A 19,215-nucleotide genomic window follows, 5' to 3' on the forward strand; every position below is an offset into this window, starting at 1 on the left:
GTTCTTGTTCTGCTTTTCTCTGCTAGGTTAAAGAGCCCTTTAGTTCCCAGTGTCTTCTCCCAGGAAGGTGTTTATATCCCATAACCAAGTCACCTCTCAATCACAGACTGAGCTCTAAATCCTCAGGCGGGTATTTTCTCCAGCCCGCAAGATTTTTTTGCGGCTCTTTTTTGCATCCTCTGCAATTATTCAACATCCTTTTCAAAATGTGGTCCCCAGAACTGGATGCACTGTTCCAGGGTGAGTCTCACCAGTGCCATAGACACAGTAAAATCCCCTCCCTGCTCCTACTCATGCCATGGGTCGCACTGGCCTGTTCTGCCACAGCATCGGTTTGTCCACTCTGCTCCCACGATCGCCGCTGTCCAGGATACAGTTGTGTGTGTGTGTGTACGTCTGCATGGGAGCTAAGATCTAGGCCTCTGGCTGCAGTGGCTAGGGACAGTTAAATCCCTGATGTAGCTTCCTGAACTTCAGTGGCATTGTTGGTGCACCCAGCAGGGTGTTTATAGAGCTAGTTGCCAACGGTGAAAGCAGTTTCTTGTCCCCACAGCTGCATTGTTGGCATCCAGGTAGTTTGTCTCTCTGGCAGCCCCCTATTCACATGCAGGGGGCTAGTGTGATGGTGGAATGAGGCAGGATGCAGGGCCCAAACTGGCAGCCCCTAGGCCCAGCTGATGCTGCTGCTGCTCTGAGCTGGGACAATGCAGGCTGCAGCCGCTCCATGGGTGTTTTTCCATACAAGGCCTGGCAGGTGGCATGGTCTGGCTGGGGGTAGGTTGCCACTGTATGGTGAGAGGGGCAGGCTCTCTCCCCCAGGGTGTGTGTGTGTGGGGGGGCATGTCTCTCTCTCTGGCCCAGCGGGAGCATTTCCCCTCAGCTGCAGTTCTCCACTGCAGCCAAGTTTGAGCGATCCCCTTGAGCAGTCCCGGGCCACGGAGCCGAGGCCCAGCCCGTCCCACCTCCCTCACAGTAGTACCACAGGCTCTTCGCCAGGCAGCAGCAGCCCTAAGGCAACAGACCCCAGCAGGAGGATGGTTCTTGAATGGTGTAGCGTGTGTGGGGGGTTGGCCGGCCAGGGCCAACACACTGACTGGAGCAGGGCACTAGGGGTGAGGCAGCACCCCCTAGCTTGAATTACAGCAGCAACCGAATGCTTGGCTCCCATCATAGAGGCTTCACAGTTTCATAGAATCATGGAATATCCAGGTTGGAAGGGACCTCAGGAGATCATCTAGTCCAACCCCCTGCTCAAAGCAGGACCAATCCCCAATTGTTTTTGTCCCAGATCCCTAGATGGCCCCCTCAAAGATTGAACTCACAACCCTGGGTTTAGCAGGCCAATGCTCAAACCACTGAGCTATCCCTCCCCCTATTTCAATGGCTTCCAGAACACCCACCCCCCCCGGTCTAAAATGGTTCCAGCACCCCAGGGAAGGGGCTTCGTCATTCTGCTGGAGTCGGCGCGACCCTGCAATTCCAGCCTCCTCCTGGCCTCTCCCAGCAGGGGGCAGCAGTGGGAGGGGTGGGAGTCTCTTGTGAGCATGTGTCCATTAGGGTCTAACAGACAATGGCCCATGTCACACAGCATATGTCTACACTGCAATCAAACACCCGCAGCTGGCCTATCTTAGCTGACTTGGGCTCACAGGGCTCGGGCTGCAACAGAACCCAGGAGTCCTGGCTCCCAGCTCTGACCCCCGTGGACTGGGGAGCCCCCTGCAGGGTTCAGGCTGAACAGACACAAACTGATTAAATAAAGAAATGCCTTCTAAGAAATAACCACAGTTTATTTAATGAAAAAACTCCAAAAAAAGGGGGGGACAACAGCTCCCCCAATAAAATGTGTCAAATACAACAGGGGTCTCTCCCCAACCCCGGACAATGATCCCAACGTGGACGGTGTGCGCAAACCAAACGGGAGAGGCACTCACTTATACACACCAGGGGGCTATGTACACAGTGCCCTGTGTGCCCAGCCAGCACCATGAGCGGGGAGGGGGGACAGATCAAGATTCCCAGCCCACATAGGCCCTGTGGGCTGGACCAGGCGCCTTCTGGCCCCCATGTACTGGACCACAGTCCTGCTGGGTGCTCGTGCGGCTCCGGCCTGAAGCCAGAGCTCACTGGGGCCGCACACAGCTGGGGGAGTGCAGGGAGTTTCTGGAGTGATTTGTGGGGGCACAGATTGAGATGGGGATCCCACCAGCTCTCATGGAGATTGGGGTGGCCGAGAATGTTCTGACGACTCTGGCCGTGGAAGTGTGCGTAGGGATCGTGTGGGCCTGGGGTGCCTGGCGGTAGGGCAGCTCCCTCCACCCCCACGGCAGCCAGCCCAGCCTGTGGGGACACCAGAGCTTTGCTGAGGCCTCCTGGGGGCTTTGGAGTGCCTCAGAGCCCTAGCCTAGTGCGCAGGCCTGGGAGACCCCGCCCCCGTCCCCAGCCCGATGCAGCTGCCAGGCTCGGAGCACAGAGGGACAGGGAGCCCTGGAGAGAGCCAGCACTGAACAGGCCACGTTGGAATGCAAAAGGCAGAGAACGCCGAGCAAACATGAGACCCCTCTGCAGGGCCAGCTCTGGCTGCAGCTCTTTGTGCTTGGGAGAAACCGCAACGTGGGGGCTAGGTTGCAGCGAGTGAGACCAGAAGATGGACGGGACACACTCGGTCAGCAGGGAGCAGCTGGCCTGCAGGGGCTTGCGGCGATGCACCTGTCTGCACTGGCAATTCAGCTTGGGATGTCTGGCCCCCCAAGCACCAGTTCGGAGCTTGCCCAGGCCACCTGAGCAACCCTCAAAGGAATTGCCACATCCAGGTGACTGACCCACAGTGCAGGCAAGCGCTGGTACGGACACTCGCTACCCGGCTCTCTCACTCGCAGTGACTCAGACACAGGGACCATCCTGCAGCCTCCCTGTGACTGCAGGGGTGGCAATGGGGCGGCTACTGTCTCAGCCAGCAAATAAACAGCTTCCCAGGGAAGCCAGGCAGGCCTATAGGTGCCACCTGTCACACCCGAGTGACCTTCCTCCCCACCCAGCCAGGCCGGCCTGGAGGGCAATGGGAAATCAATGGAGGCAGTGGGGCACGTGGTGTTTGTGTGTTGTAGGGGAGGAGGGGAAGGGAGACGGGCTCTGCCAAGGTTCAGCTGGCTTTATTGCTAGCAGGTAGGTGGGGGAGATCGTCTAGATTCTCATGCCCTCTCCTGCCCGCTGCACGGAGCGGTCGGGGCTGGGTGCTGGGGGAAATAGGGGGGCTGGGATGCCAGAGGGATTGAACTGCGGCTCCCACCTGCTTTTTAAGACCCCCACACACACTGAGAGTGGGGGTGCCTATTGGCAGAGGCACTCCACGCCCATCAGAATGAGGCTCAGGGAGGCCCCCTTCTGATAATTGTGTCTCTTTCAGAGCTGGGGTCCGGGGTGTCCTGCTCATGGTCCGTGTGGACCTCGCACACGGCACAGGCAGGATCCACAGGGCCCAGGACTCAGCAGTGACCAATGGGAATTATTGGACACATTCCTGGACCCACTGGACCACGCTTGCATGGACTGCGAGGCCCTGCCAGATGTGTGGGGAGAAAAGAGCGGAGCTCACAGTGAGCCTGTGTGAGAAAATCCAACCACTTAGCTGCTGCCTGCTGGGGGGAGGGGGTCAGAAAGACAACAGCTGGGGGTGGGAGAAGCAGCCCAAATATGGGGCTCAGTTTAAGGGGGGTTCGTAATGAAGGTGCTGGCTTGAGATGGAGTGGGAGGGATGAAGTGCAGCCAGGAGTGAAATTGGCATGGGATGGCCAGATGCCGCTTCCTAGCTCCTGCCACACCTGGGTGCTAGAGAACAGGGTCGGGAACTCAGTGCTGTGAGGGGCTCAGGGCAGCTGGGACTGGGACCCAGCTGCCTGCTCCTTCACTCTTAAAAGCCCATCTGTGGACTATACCCCTGCCCCCACCTCACATAGGGTCTCTGTCTGCCATGCTCAGAGCTGTAATAAACTGGGCCAACCCCAGTGACCTGGTCCCTATTGAACCAACTTACTCTGCCCGTAGCTGACCTGGGGCTGGCCCCTGTTGGGAGCAGACTACATTCGGGTTGCTGGCTTTGGGGAAAGAGACACCAGCTGAAGCATGGCAGCTGACACAGCCGGGGCTTTCTAACCAACCGCTGGCAGCATGGGGCAGGGAGGAGCTCAGCCAGCAGTGGAGCATGGGATGGGGGGAAGGGGGCAGTGGGAAAGCCAAGCCTGCAGCGACTCAAGAGCTGGCTGTTTACTGTCCTGTAGTGCCTGGCAAGGCAGCGTGATGTGGCAAAGGTGACTGATGTGGGGGGGAGGGGGGGATTCACTGATGCACTGGGGCAGGGATAAATTTAAGCAACTCGGTCTTGGCAACCATTTAGGATAGAAACAAACACAAGTGCCCAGGGAATGGTTACACACAGCTGGAAGTCCGAGCCTGCCCCTGCCCCAGGCCAGGCAAGGCAGACACCCGCCCCTCCACCTCCAAACCCCCATCCCTGGCTTCACCAGCAGGGGGCCCCCCTCATGGGCTCACCTTCCACCAGGACACAAAGCCATCAGAGCAGCAGCATCACACACCAGGGCTCTCCTCTGCTTGTGAACAGCAGGGGCCACGCTGCCTGGAGTGCAGTGGTCCTGGACATCAGTGAGTGCCCACTGCCTACAGGAAGGGGCAGGCTGTGCTGGAAGGGGCCCCCTGTGCCCACATGCTATGCCAGGGCAGACAGCAGTGGGCACCCAGCCTGTGGCCTGGCTGCTTGTGCTTTTGGAGAAGGGCTACAGAAGGGGGTGAGGGGTGAATGGGCCACAGGCAAGGGCAAAGCCACTGGCCAGTTGTGCCAGGCAAGAGCCTTCTCACACACTAAGCACTCCCGGGCCTGTCCTGGGAGTCACAGCTGCTCCAGGCTGGACGGGGGAGTGTGTCTGGGGCCGGCTGGGGTCCCTCCCCACTGGGCACTAGGACCCAATGCGGTGCACACGCCCGCCCACCCACCCACACACACACACACGCGCACAAGGAAGCAGTCGGTGGCAGCTGGAGACAAAGCTGGTGATGGGGGGATGACAGGTTGGCACTGGGGTGCTCCCTCCTCCAGCCCTCCCAGTGCAGAACATACCAACACAGTTACGCAAGGAGGGTGGGATGTAGCCAAAGAGGCTTCCCACTGCTTGAGGGTTCGGCCAGGCTGGTGGGTGCGGCCCGGCAGCAGGGCGGGCGCTGTCACGCCGGCTTCGAGCCAAAGAGTCCGACGGGGAAGTGTTTGACGTGCGTGGGCCACTGCGCGGCCAGCTGGAAAAACTTGATGTCGCTCCACTCCACCCCGTCGATGGACACTGCGAAGGAACGAGGGAGGTTAGAGCAGGGCCTAAGCAGCTGGCTCGTGGTGCAGGGTGGGGCCTGGGGCATCTAGCCCCTCCTGAGCTATAGCTCTGAGGATCCTGTGCCCCTAACCTGCCTATGCTTCCCCCACAGGATGGCAAGTGACACTGCTCCAGCCCTGGAACTGAACAAACAGACTGGATAATTCCCACCTGCCTCCCCAACATTGGTGCTGCAGGGTGGTTGTTAAAAAAGCTGCCCCACCCCAGAAGTGGCTGCATTTCAACGCTGGACAAGAGACCTCTGGATCAACAGCTGCCTCGCCTCAGAGCTGGTTGCATCTCAACATCCCTCTATAAATATCCCTGCACCCCCACCCAGAGGTGAGAGACCAGGGACCCCTGTATAACCAGCTGCTTTGCCCCAGAGGTAGCTGCACTGCAGAGGCAGGCCTTACCTTTCAGCATGGTTTGCTGCTGCTTGGCAGAGCAGATTAGCCGGCTGATGCCCTCAATCACCTGGCTCTTGGAATCCACTTCCTTTTCTTTGGGTTTCTTACTCAGAAAGATGGTGGGGACTGGAACGAGAGGCAGGGGACCCAGGATTAGCGTGCGCTCAGCACAAGCCTTTAGAAGGCGGTGCTGAGGGGAGGGCAGCTGGGTGAGAGGCTGGATGTGGCATCCCCAAGGCTGGTGGTCACACATGGACCCAGCCTCGCCCCAAGTCCTGCCGTGGAAGGATGGAGGAACTGGCAGCCACTCTGCCCCACGGGCTGGGAATGGCAGAGGGAGAACGCTCCCTGCTCGGTGCAATTCGAGCACTGGCTGTTAGAAGTACCTTGGGGCCCTGTGCTCAGCCTCCCAGAGTCTCTGAGGGGTCAGTCAGGAGCCCACACGGGTGCTAGTGGGTCATATATAGCTCTCAAAGCACTTCTAGAGTCTGTGCCCCATCGCGTGTGTTTCGCGGGGGTTGAGGCACAGGGGATAGTGATGCGCCCAAGGTCACGCCGTGAGCAGCAGAGCCAGACCCAGGAGTCCGGGGCCCCATCTACTGCACCCCAATTTGTTTCTTAGGGCAGTGACTCAAACCTGGCTCGACTCTGGCTCCCAGCTCAGAGGATAACAGCTAGTAGCAGGGGGGGCTGGACACCCTGTGACCGGGGGACAGCTCTAGAGAGGGGGCTGGAAGCTGGAGTTGGCCGAAGGGGCCTAACCTGACTCCTTCCTGCCGAGCTCCAGACTCGGGGCACGGCCCCGCACTGCAGCAGCACCAGCAGCAGCAAGGGGTAGGCCACTTTCCTGGGCTAGGTCTGGCCAGGGAGACGCTGTCCCAGCCCAGAGCTGCCAGGAGGGCTGTGGGGGGAGCAGAACTTGCCCTGGGAGCCAGAGCAGCACTGAGCTCAGGGCCCCAGGCAGAGATCCTGGGAAAGCCCCATAAAGACACACAGCTGCACACCACCACCCCACAGCCATGGCCCCACTGTGAGTCAGCGATGACATGGGGAAAGAACCCAGGAGTCCTGGCTCCCAGGCTCCCGCTCTTCATCGCAACAAAGCCCTCTGGCCAAGGTGAGAGGGGCATTTCAAGGCCTTGTAGTGGTTAATTCACCGGCTGGGGGCTCAACACAGCCCTGCAGGCCAAAGCCCTGCCCCTATCTCCAGCCCACAGAGCTGAGGCCCATTTCCCAGGCGGGGTGCCCTATGTTCCTGGCTGAGCCCGAGATCAAGGACAGACGGGTTCTGCCTGGGGCGGGAACAGTCTCTGGTCTGGACTGTAAACCCTGAACTTCTGGAGCTGCCCCCTCAGCGGGGAGCCCTGGGGTTCATCTGGCCCTTCCCCAGCCCCAGGTTGGGGAAGGGAGCCCTTCTGCCAACACTGACGCATGGCGAAGATGGATTAAATTGTACTCGAGCAGGCAAGGGCCAGAGGGCGTGGACTGAGCCCACAGACCAAGCCGCCCCATCACTCAGGCAGGGCACCCATGCCATGGCCTGCCCAGCCAGCCTGGGGCGAACGCCTTCCCTCTTGACTGACAGGCGGCAGCCGCCCGCCCATCTGCGCAGTGGGAAAACTACCAGAGCGGCACTTTCAGCGAGCCTGAGGCCGGAAGGACATTGTGAGCCTCCAGCCTGACCCCTGTCTCGCCCGGCCCAGGGAGCCCGCCTCAGCACTGGGCTGGAGCAGAGCTTTTACAGAGAGATGTGCTGCCTGGACTGGGAGTCGGCTGGAAAACCTCCCCACCACCGCCCCGGGGCAGTTTTTCCAACGGTGAATCCCCCTCCCAGTTAAACACTGGCCCCTCGGTTCCAGGCTGAATGTGTTGGGCCTCACTCCCAGCCCTTGGCCTGCGTCTGCGCCATTAAAGAGCTTTAGCTTATCAACATGGTCAAGAGGCAACTCAGTCCTGGGTCTGAGTACCACCTCCTTCCTACGGGGCCTCTCCATTCCTGGCAGCCTGAAGCCACGACAGCCGGTTCGGTACCATCCTCTGCTGGTCCCTGCAGACCAACAGCTCCTCGGACCCACCCAGAAGACGCATCATCCGGCCAAGAGCTGCTTCCTGCCTCCTGCTCTTCTGCCACCAGCTCCCCTTCCAGCGCCCACACACAGGCATCACCAGCTGAACTCAGCAGGTGTGCCCTGCAGTCCAAAGCTGCCTGCCAGAAGTAGCTAGCGGCTGCTGAGCTCCAGTCCTCTTCAATACTTTTCCGCGGGTCACTCAGCCTACTTATCGTGTTTTCAGAATTCCTCTAGCCCCATATTTGGCGGGACTGTAAGGACATTCCCAGGAAGAAAACCCCAGGCACTACTGGGCTCTTGAATGTAGCAGAGAAGGCGGAAAGAGAACCAAGGGGTGGGAGCTGAAGCCAGACCCATTCACGCTGGAAATGAGGCACCAACATTCCCAGTGTGGGGGATTAACCATCAGGGTGGATTCCCCATGGCTCGGTGTCTCCAAATCCAGCCTGGCTGCCTTTTGGGCAGATGCTTTCGACAAACCCACGCGCCGAGGCTCAGTGCAGGAGGTCATCCCTGGGAATGGGGTGACGTTCTCTGGCCTGGGCCATCCAGGTCAGACCAGATGATCTAAAGGACACTTCTGGCCTTAGTGTCTATGAACGCACTGTCCGAAAGCTCCTCCCCACCCACAGAAGTACTGGTAGCTGTGAGCGAGTCTCCTGCGAACCGCCTCAGCCCACGCTCCTGCCAGGGACTAGACGGCGTGCACGTTCCATTTCTCGCCATCGGCCGCAGTGACAAAGGCAGAATCCAGTGCCCAGCGTGAAGGAGCAGGGGCCTGTTCAGACAGTCTGCCAGTGACACCCCGCTCAGTCAGCTCCTCCAGCGTACGGGGTGAACAAGGGGGCTGGGAAAGACGTGGCAGTAGCACAGCTGCCAATGATGGGGAGTGGGGAGGGAGGGGCGCATTTACCAATGCCTAGCTGCCTCCTGCAGAGGGAAGGCAGAGCTGGGTTGCAAATAGCAGCACCTTGCATGCTTAGCCCCGGGCAGCCTGCAGAGGGCAGCGTCCTGAGGGCACAGCCTTGCCTCTTGCAGCCCCTTGGCACTTTTTGTGGGGAGAAAAGGGGCTGGCAGAGCCCCTAGCTCAGAGGAGGTACAGAATGGGCTTCCCCCTTAGCTAGCAGGACTTCTCTGGGGCAAGATGGGGGTCCACACCCAGGGCCTAGCCAGTCTGCTGCCCCTAGCATGTCCAAGGAATGCCCATTCTGGACAGTTAGTGCCAATTCCGGAGACGACACATGGACACGGTTCCATGGGGCCAGATTGGAGGCAGCACCCCTAGAGGGAAAAGGCCCCAGCTCCCATTCCCCACCCCCTCAGAGTGGGCCAGTGCTACCAGCCTGACGCCCGTCCAACCCCAGCACACCCACCTTTCTTGTTCTTCTCTTTGGTGACGACCGTCATGGCCATGGTCCCCGAGGGCTGGCTCTCCCCGCCACTGGGCAGCCGCGACACCTGCACCGAGCGGAAGACACTCTTGAGGGTGTTCTTGGAGCTGGCGTCTCGCTTCTCGCCCTCCTTCCGGCGCTCCGTGGGATGGGCGAGCCAGTAGTCCACCTGCAGGCCAATGACGTCTCCGTAGGGGCTGCTGGGGGACCTGGGGACAGTGGGAAAGCATCAGCAGTGGCTGGGCAGAGCAGGGGTTCACCCCCAAGGGGCAGGACAGTACCAGCTACATCACAGAGATGGGGAAACTGAGGCATGGGAGGGCCCTGCCCAAAGGCCTATAACAAGTCAGTGGCAGAGCTGGAAGAGAACCCAGGAGTTCTGGCTTCCAGTCCCAGGATACTGGGGGCCCAGCAGAGCAAACAGATCTGAAATTCGATGCCAGAATCCTGGGCTGATGGCTCCTGGGGGATCCCAATGCCCCCTGCAAACGGTAACTAACTCAGATACCTTCGGGAGGCAAGTGAACACCAGCCTGCTTTGCTGAGGGCACAGAAAGCACAGAGGTAGTATGACTCGAGCCAGAATTAGGTACAGAGCCTAGGTCCCCCTCCTCTAACCCATTAGACCCCACGCCCCTCCCAGTTCCAGGGACAGAACCCAGGAGTCCTGACTTCCCGTGTCCTTGCTTTAAGCACTAGCTCAGAGTGAGCCCCTGATGCAGGACTCAAGATGACTGCCCCACCCTGCATGGGTGGGGTGCGGGGGCACCAGCCACTCAAGGGCGCTCAGAGGGAAGGGATCTGCCAGCACCAGTGGCTCCAAGAGCTGGACAGCCCCGTCCCCACGATGGCAGAGGCTATTACTGAGCACATGCCCCCAGGCGCAGGAAGGCAGGAACAGGCCTAGACACAGAACCACTCTACCGGGATGGCCTCGCACACAACCTGGCACCCAGACGCCAGGGTTCCCCCAGCTGCTGCTGACTCCCTGTGTGGCTCAGTTTGTCCCTTCCCCACCCAGGCCTCATTCTCCCCAGCTGGAACATGGCAGCTATGATCTGCCCTGCGGGACGCCCAGTCACAGCCCCGCCCCAGTGTGCTAGGCCCTGCACACCCACGGATGGTACCAATCTGCCCGCCGGGGCATGAGAAGAAAACATGATTCCTCATTAACGACCATGGGGCCGGTGGCCAAGGCTGCCTCACCCCACGACAGCGAGCCCACTGCTCATGGACGGCGAGGATGGGGGGGTGGCGCAGACATCCTTCACCAGGCCAGAGGAAGATGGGGGGGATGTGGAGGGAACCGTCAGGCTGACCACGGGCATATCGTCTCCATCTCCTGCCGAGAGAACAGAGGGCGCGGCCGGGGTGAGGCAGGTTCTGGGCTGTGCCACTCAGACTCATTTCTCCATGGGAAGCCCCAGACCGCTTGGTTCCCCACAGGGCACCTCGGCCTCCCACAGGGGCTCCCTGCCCCCCTGGGGGCATCCTGGCCTCTCCACAGGGGCTCCCTCCTCCCCTGGCGCTCCCCAGCCTCCCCATAGTGGCTCTGTGGCAGGCACCAAGTCCCCGATGCTGGTGCATTCCTCTTCCTTGGGTTCTCGTCTCCGGCCGTGACCCACTTGGAGCAGGCCCAGGTCCTGTTGTAGGTGTCTCAGCTGGGCCCCTACCCATTCTGCTGGGCTGGCGGGAGATGAGCTCACTACTGCCACCAGCCTCCCAGTCATTCCTGTGGTGTGACAGCTCCCAGGCCCTTTCCAGCGGAGGACTTGGGGATGGGGGCGCTCTGGGGGTACCAGGCCAATGGGCGTCCTGAGCCACGAGGCGCTGTTGCCTCCATGGGCAGGTTCCACAGCCCTAGTGACTCCCCTTCAATGCTTGAACTCTTGCACTGCGTCATCCCCCTGCTCCCCAGCCCATACGGATTCAGCCCCCAGCCTCCCTGCGGGGATCCAACCGTCACGCCCTGTCCAGCCGGAGCAAGAGGTGAACAAGCCGAGCAGCAGCCTGGAGCTGGAGGGGAGGGGAATCCCAGGGGCAGACCCCGTTGCTTGGACAACTCCCCACTCCAGCGGCAGCAGGGGGCAGTAAAAGCCCAGCTGGAAGCAGGCCCGTTGGGCTGAGGTTGGGCTGTGGGCGGAGGGTTAGAAGAGGGAGGATGGAGGGGGGATGGGTGGGAGGGGAGGGTGTCTCAGCCCAAGGGGACCTCACCCTGCCTTTAACCAACCATGGTTCCTGGCCCAGCTGACTGCGGAGGGAGCCCTGGGCCTGTCCAGCTCTGCACAGAGCCTAAGAGCAGCTCAGGGAGGTGGGAACTGTGCCCCTGGACTCCCGACGTGGCACCAGCTCTGAGGCTGCGAGTCCCAGCCGGCCTGGACCCAGCCGGGGGCCGGCCTCACAGGGAACGTACCTGTGGCTGCAGGGGAATCTTCAATGAGGCCCACTTTAACCACCTGCAACAGGGAGACAGAGATCAGTAATTCAGGCCGGGCTGCCAGCCCGTCCAGGAGAAGACATTTGAGCCTGCTCCTCTGGGAGACCCAGAGCTGCAGGGCCAAGGTTGCCATTAACCCTTCCTGCACCATGGAGGAAGGACTCACATCCCCACTTGCGCTCCACGAGCTCCATGCAGAAATCTAGGTGGGCAGGACCCCCCAGGATCATTGCATCAGGGCTGCCCCCATCCCAAGCACCAGCCACCCCTGGGGTGACAGCAAGTGGGGGATGCCCTCTCCCAGCCATCAACCATGTCTGACATCCCAGTGCCCAAAGCAATGGCAGCCTCACCCCCTAAGACATTGCAGTGGGGTGTTTACAATGGAAGGGCAAGTGCTCGGAAAGTATCCAGACAACAGTGAATTCCTCCAGGCAATGGGGGCTGCCCTCCCACTTTGTTCCTTCTATCAGAGAGTGTCACCCAGCCAATGCCCCAGGAGACTCTATGCAGAGCCAGACAGGCTATAGCAGAAGCATTATCCCATTTTACAGATGGGGAAACTGAGGCACAGAGCGGGGAAGTGACTTGCCCAAGGCGCCCAGCAGGCCAGTGGCAGAGCTGGGAATGGAACCCAGGATTCCTCACTCCCAGGCCAGTTCTCTCTCCGCTAGGTGGCAGTGAAGGGCTGGAAACACTAACTCCAGTCCTCTAAGCAGACCTCTATGGGGAAGGACACAGCAGAGAGGCTCTGATCACTGTTGATTATTCCCAAGGTTTAACCCTCGCAGGCCCATGCCCCTGGAAGAGGCCCAGCCCTGGCACATCTCTCCTCTGGGCAGCCTGGGCTGAGGCCCTCGGTTTCGGCCAGCCTGGCTCAGGGCCCAGCGAGCTCGGAGCAGCAGTCCCAGTGCTCTGTGGGGAGAAGGGGCTCTTGTGCGGAAGGCACTGCATTCCCTGCTCAGTGGGGGGATGGCGCCCCCTGGTGGCCAGCAGAGCTCATGCCCCTCGCAGATGCTGCAGTGAGTCTGGGGCTGAGCAGACTCACTCTGGGTCTGGGTCAGTTCTTCCAGGGGTTAATCCCCCTCCCTGGTAAGTAGGTAACTCTCGATGCTTCTCCTGCTGTCATGGGATCCACGCAGACAAAACCTCTCCGGAGCCAGGCCCTCTGGGTGTCGGAGACGCGATGTGGCTGGCACACCCCGGAGAGCCTGGCTCCGGAGAGGTTTTGTCTGCGTGGATCCCATGACAGCAGGAGAAGCATCGAGAGTTACCTACTTACCAGGGAGGGGGATTAACCCCTGGAAGAACTGACCCAGGGCCAGGGCAGGGATTCTCCAGACCCTGGGGGGGTTAATTCCAGCCTGCTTTAGCCCCAACACTGATGGGCTGGAGGCAGGGAGCCCTACCCTGGGTGAGGCAGGGCTCAAACTGGAAGGTCACAACGGGTATTGCCCCACCCCAGCAGCACAGCGGTGTTCCTGGGCCCTCACTGGAGGGGCCCCGGGGGGCAGCCTTACCCCAATGAAAGGAATGAACTTCTGGTAGGAGTCTTCATCCGGGCTGTGGGGAGAGGAAGAGACAGCTGTTAGGGTCTGCTGGGAGGTGGGCGGTGAGCCGGGGCCCAGCAGGCATGGAATGCCTCACCCTGGATACACGAGGGGCATCCAAAGCTCGCCAGGCTCAATGACCGCCCCCACCCCCGCCCCACCACATTAATGACAGTGACCACAGCACGTCTCCCGCCTGCTGAGGGAGGTAAGTTCCCATCCCCATGCCAGAGGGGCTGGGATACAAAGGGAACTGGCGCTCCAGAAACACACCCAGATTCGGGGCAGCTTTGAGAGGGGTGGAAAGAAGGCAAGGCACAGAGAGGCCACACACTGAGTAGTGGCCGAGCCAGGACCAGAACCCAGGAATCCTGGCTCCTAGCTGCCTGCTCTAACCACCAGTCCTCACTCCCGTTCCCACTCCCAGAACAGGGACCAGAACCCAGGAGTCCCGATCCCAGCCCCCTTCTCAATGATCTTTAACAGCTTTGCTATCCCCACTGAAAGGGTCTTTTGGGTGCCTGTAACGTCCCCTGTCGCAGGAGAGTCGCCCGGGCGACACTTACAACTTATGCTTGCAAGTCAGCATGGCCTCGGCCACAGGCAGCTGGTGGGTCACGCTGGCTCCACCCACATACTGCACGATGCGGCCCACCACATCGAACGGCTCTGAGGGCAGAGGGGAGAGAGGGATGTGACCAGCAATCCCCACAGAGCCCGCTCTCTGACTCCTTGTCCCCGAGCCCGCAGCAGGGGTGAGCTGCACAGCAGAGCCAGGATGCCCCCCGCTGACTGAGTGGCAGCAGAGGAGAGGGTGCTCTCATCGCAGTGGGGAACGGGGTGTGTGGGTCAGAGGGGATTTTGCCCCAGGCAGGGGCGGCTGAGGGAGAAAGCAGGTGGCCAGGCCTCTGGCTTGGCTGCAAGGCTAGAGGGCCAGAGCTTACGCTGCAGTAGGAAGGGGGCAGGACACATTCTCACACAGAGCTCCCCCTGGTCCCACTGGAGACTGCCTCCCGCACTGCTCACCGGGCTGGAGCTGTGACCCCTTCAGTGACCCCTGGTGCTAGGGGCAGGCCCCAGGGAATAAACCAGGGCTCAGGAAGGAACTGGCCAGGCCTGCTCTGCGCAGACAGAACAGCCACTGCCATAGGGGAGCCCAGGCCACATCCCACAGACCATGCCCAGCTCTGGCTGCTCCCTCGCTAGCCCCTGGGGAACAGCGACCCACAGCCCTCCCTGTCCAACGGCATGAGGGCCATGGACACAGTGCTTGGTGCTGCTTGGCCCCTCACCTGTCCCGGGGGGCTCGGCCCTGCCGAACAGCTCCCTCCAGGTGGAGTCCAGGAACGTGCAGCTGTACCTGCTGTCCACCGAGCCCAGGTACTTGGCTACGGGATGGGAGCCTGTGGAGGAGAGAAAGGGGGGTGTTGCTGTAGTGCCTTCGGGGGGGGGGGGGGGAGGTTCTTAGCTGTGTACTACAGTGCCTGCGGGAGGGGTCCTTCAGCTGGATGCTTCCTGTTATCCTGCACCTCTGAAAGCAGCCTTCCGCAAGGCCCTGTGACAGGAGCGATGGTCTAGCTGTCCCGTGGATGCCACACCCCAGGCTCCCACCCCATCCTGGGCCTTTACCCAGCTCTATGGCAATGCAGAGGCTGGGCTGCCTGGGACCCCTTTCCCAGCTGCTGTGTTGGTATCCCCACCATGAGGCAGCCTGCTGGAGCTCAAGCCACCAGCAGGGCTAGCTCTGGGCTCGGCCCCTGGGGGCACCCGCTACAGACCCAGGCATGCTTTGCTCAGCCGCCCCTCTGCACCCCTGGGTGTCAGCGTCGGACCCCCCACCCGTGGCGTCGCCACACGAACAGGGAGAGGCTAGAAAAGGCCTGCACCGACAGCCGCACTCTGGCTGCAGGGGGGTCAAGCAGGACTCGCGCCAGCTGGGTGGGGTCTGGGCAGAGGCGCCTACCCAGCGGGACGATGAGGAACCGCATGTAGCTAAGCCAGTCTGGGGTCTTGTTCGCCAGCTGCTTCACAAAGAAACGGAGGATGGCACTGAGGTAACTCTGCCCCCCCACAGCCACCACCTTCACGGGCCGCGGCACGGAGGAGTTGCAGTTGCAGCTGGAAAAGAAAGGACAATGGGAATGTGTGCGCTTATTGCACCCTCTGCCTGCAGGGTACAACGCTAAATCACGCTAGGCAGCGAGCCCTCGCCTGGCACTGAGACATGACCACCTCTAGGTTGGGGTCCGGGGGCTCTTTATACAGGGATCCCTCATCCTGTGGTGAGATGCAGCCAGCTCTGGGGTGGGACCCAGGGGCCATTTATACAGGAGTCCCTTGGCCAGCGAGGAAGACAAGGGGTGCCCCTCCCCATACACTGTGGTAGGCAGTACAGGCAATGAGGGCTGCTGTTCCTTCCAGGCACCGAGTTGATGAGCGACTGCTATCTCCGGCACTGCCGTGCCCAGCTGTAATTACCATGCCAGGAAGCAGGCCGTAAATCCCAGCAGAGTGCTCCAGCGGGACTCGCAGATGAAAAGCTTTGCCCTGAGCAGGGCAGCAGCCCGTGGAGCAGTGACGTCAGCAACCCACCAGCTAGACAGAGCAGCTGCCGCCCGCACTGAGGAAGGTCTCCTCTGAGGGAGGAGCCAGCAGAGCCTGGCATTGCTGCTCTCTGCCACATGGAGCATCCTGGGGGGCCTGATGCCACTCCAGCCACTCTCAGCCCTGGGACCCAGGGTGCCCCCACTGAGCTGTGGAGGTGGCTCTCAGAGCAGCTCCCGATGGGTTGGCCCCCCCGCCAGGCCCAGCGCATGTGCTCAGGACCAAGGACCCCTCCAGCATTGCTAATGCCCAGCATGTCCACGGGCCTGGCGCCCTACAGCCCAGCCCAGCGCTGCGTCTCTAGCAGCTGATCTAGGGCAGCTGCAGTTAAACGTGCCACACAACGGCCACCACTAGAGGGCACCAGAGAACCACCAACTTCCTTTAGGCAGCTAATAGGGCCAAAGCAAGGAGCTACCACATGGCTTTGGGACAGCCTGTCCATCAGGCAACAGAAAAGATCAGTGCTACAGTGCAGTGTCATGGGCCCTCCCGGCTACGCCATCCTAGATCCCCGCTTGCTCTAGTCCGCTCCCTGTATTTCACTAGCACTGCTTCCTTTTTCACCAGCATGCAACTGCTGGTGCAAGAGCCTTCTCCTCTGCAGTTGCTCCCCATCTCACCTGCCCGAGCTGATAGAGTCTCCTCTCCCCTTTGCTTAGGCCTCTGCCTCTCCCCTCCTCTGTCAAGCAGAACAATGCTAGACCTCTTCCTCCAGGAGCGCAAGTCGCTGCAGGCGTTGCCAGCCAGCCTCCAAGCCATCAGTACTCAAATCCCCCTTCATGGGGGCCACCAGATTCAAGGCCTGGACCACAGGTAAGACTGATTTTGCTGGAAGCTGTAACCCCTGGGGCTGCAGTGGATTCTGTAACAGCCTGCAATAGCAGGATCAGGTCTTGATGGCCCAGAGGGCCACTTCTAGTCCTATGTCCAAATGCAGAGGGCAGGGATGTTCACACTCACACAGGTTGTCCTCTCCCCGGGAAAGGAGCGTGGGCCCAGGTTTCCCCTTCAGACAGACCCCCTGTGGGGGAGGGCTGCAGGCTGACAGGGTGTAGGTGATCTGCAGAGGCAAGTGATGGGCTTCCAGCCTTTCTTGCATTTTTCTGATCTAACCAGCCAGGTTTGCTTTCGGCACCTATCCCTGCAGGATCTGATGCACAAAGGCAGGTGGGAGAAACAAACTTTCATTTATCTACTTCAGAAGAAAGTGAAGTCGGAGCGTTCCTGGAGGTCTCCATGGGTGTGCCGGAGAGGTGAATTGGGAGCTCACTCCCCTTTGGTGAAGGGAGGAGGTGGAACTATTAGGAAAGAACATTTCTCCCAGCTGTCTGTAGAGCAGTGGTTCTCAAACTTTTGTACTGGTGCCATAGCAAGCTTCTGAGTGCAACCCCCCTTATAAATTAAAAACACTTTTAAATATATTTAACACCATTATAAATGCAGGAGGCAAAGTGGGATTTGGGGTGGAAGCTGACAGTTCGCGACCCCCCATGTAATAACCTTGTGACCCCCTGATGGGTCCCGACCCCCAGTTTGAGAACCCCTGCTGTAGAGCATCTAAGGCCTTGTCTACACTATGGGGGGAGACTGATCTAAGTTACGCGTTGACGTACTTAGATCTACTTTACCGCGGGGTCCACACTATGCGATGTTGATGGGAGACGCTCTCCTGTCGACTCCCCTTGTGATTCTCATTCAGGTGGAGTTCAGGAATTGACGGGAGAGCGATCTGCGGTCAAGACCCGATAAATTGACCGCCCATGCGTCAATCCCCCGGTAAGTGTAGACAAACCCCAAGTTGCAGGTGTTACTACGTCCTGCCTGTCTGACTCAGCCTGCCCCTTTCTTGGTACCTGGACTCGTAATTCTTTTCCTAGCTCTCCAGGTGCCCACAGAGTCTCCTGGAGAGAGACAAGGCTGATGGGACCTGACTTTCTAACAGGCACATTTCGGCTTGGTTTTTTTAGGGGAATCTTTCGTACCTTTCTACATCTTAAATAAGCCCCAAGCTCCTGTCTCTCTGCCATGCAGGCGGAAGGAGAGATGGCTCTATGGAACAGTTAGCCATCTGCATTATAATCGGCTCACCTGAAAACAACCTCAGGGAACAGACAGCATTTTAAAGTGTGGAGATGGGCAGAAAGAGTGGGTAAAAATAGCCTGGCTGCATCCCCAGCCAGCTGCTGCTGAGTCACGGCCGCAGAGGTCAGGGAAAGGCCCGCATACCTGCACTGCACCTACACCTCTAGCTGCGGGGAAGCAGCCCAGTGGCGGATCCGCTGGCAATGCACGACCCGGGTTAGGAGCAGAGCTGGCTGGGGCGCAGTGGGGATTGCAGACTGTAGGCAAGGCCTAGGCGGCTCCACTTGTGCATGAAGCAGGCTGGGGTTTGTCCCTCAGATACCACAATATTCAGAGTCATAGGCAAGAGAACCATGGAAAGACTCCAGCCCTCACGTCCCTGCACTATGAATGAAGTATCTTACACATCTGTGGCAGCCTTCACCCTGCAGGCCCCAGCTGTGCTATACATGAATCATCCACTACTGGAATGCAGACTTCTCTGGGGTGGAATACAGCAGCTATTACATTGAGATAGTTCATCTAGCAATGAAATGCAGCCAGCTCTGGAGAGAGATGCAGGGAGGGAGTTATACAGGGAATGCTTGCCCAGCAATGAAATGCCTTTGGGGTGGGGCAAGGGGCGATTTGTAGAGGGACCTCTTGCTGAGGGGTGAGATGCAGCCAGCTCTGGTGTGGAACACAGCAGCCGTTTGACAGCTTAGAGCACATAAAGTGAAGCAGCCAGGGATGTTTTAAACGGGTGGAATATAATTACCATGCTGGACTCTGGGCAGGACCCTGGGGGCTAACGGACAGGAGTATTATACGGTCAGGAAGCCCTTGAATGAACACAAGTGGCCAGGATCTTGGTTTTATTTCCCATCTGAAAACAGCATCTCAAGTGGCACAGGACTAGCATCACCCTGGGGCCGGAACTGAACAAAGAGCTCCCCCTATTGGATCAACAGCCTTTCCTCCTTTACCACACTCCCAACTACCGCTCAGTCACTGGCACCAGGACTAGCCTGGAGGACAGCACCCCCTGCTCAGTCCCCCACCCAGCTCCCTGCAGCACAGCACCTCCTAGTGCCATGCTGGGGTGTTGGGGCCTGCATTGACCGGGAGAGAAGAGCACCCCCAATTGAGCTCCTGCCCCCCTTCCTGCAGCACCGCACCCCCAGCCCCACACTGGGGCATTGGTTTGGTGTCAACTCCAAGAGGAGAGTGCCCTCTAATGAACCTCCCACAACACTCATGCCACACCTTGGTTTTGCCTACAGGTCTCCCCTTCCAAGCACTGATCTGGCCCCAC

At 59.8% G+C, this 19,215-nt stretch overlaps 1 protein-coding gene across 5 annotated transcripts in view; it reads right to left on the minus strand.

Annotated features, from left to right (window-relative positions):
* Positions 1–1,772: 1,772 nt before the first annotated feature.
* PACS1 (phosphofurin acidic cluster sorting protein 1) overlaps positions 1,773–19,215 on the minus strand; it is a 99,814-nt gene continuing 82,371 nt past the window's right edge. For all 5 annotated transcript variants that reach the window (XM_043550425.1, XM_037905256.2, XM_037905255.2 and 2 more), the window contains 9 exons: positions 15,196–15,350; positions 14,525–14,635; positions 13,799–13,901; positions 13,203–13,245; positions 11,659–11,701; positions 10,452–10,587; positions 9,228–9,454; positions 5,792–5,911; positions 1,773–5,348 (listed from right to left, as the gene is read on the minus strand). In XM_043550425.1, coding sequence (XP_043406360.1) covers positions 5,236–5,348; positions 5,792–5,911; positions 9,228–9,454; positions 10,452–10,587; positions 11,659–11,701; positions 13,203–13,245; positions 13,799–13,901; positions 14,525–14,635; positions 15,196–15,350 — 1,051 coding nt within the window. In that variant the 3' untranslated portion in view covers positions 1,773–5,235. The remainder of the gene's footprint in view (positions 5,349–5,791; positions 5,912–9,227; positions 9,455–10,451; positions 10,588–11,658; positions 11,702–13,202; positions 13,246–13,798; positions 13,902–14,524; positions 14,636–15,195; positions 15,351–19,215) is intronic.

This window comes from Chelonia mydas, chromosome 7 (assembly GCF_015237465.2).
Source record: "Chelonia mydas isolate rCheMyd1 chromosome 7, rCheMyd1.pri.v2, whole genome shotgun sequence".
Lineage (NCBI taxonomy): Eukaryota > Metazoa > Chordata > Testudines > Cheloniidae > Chelonia > Chelonia mydas.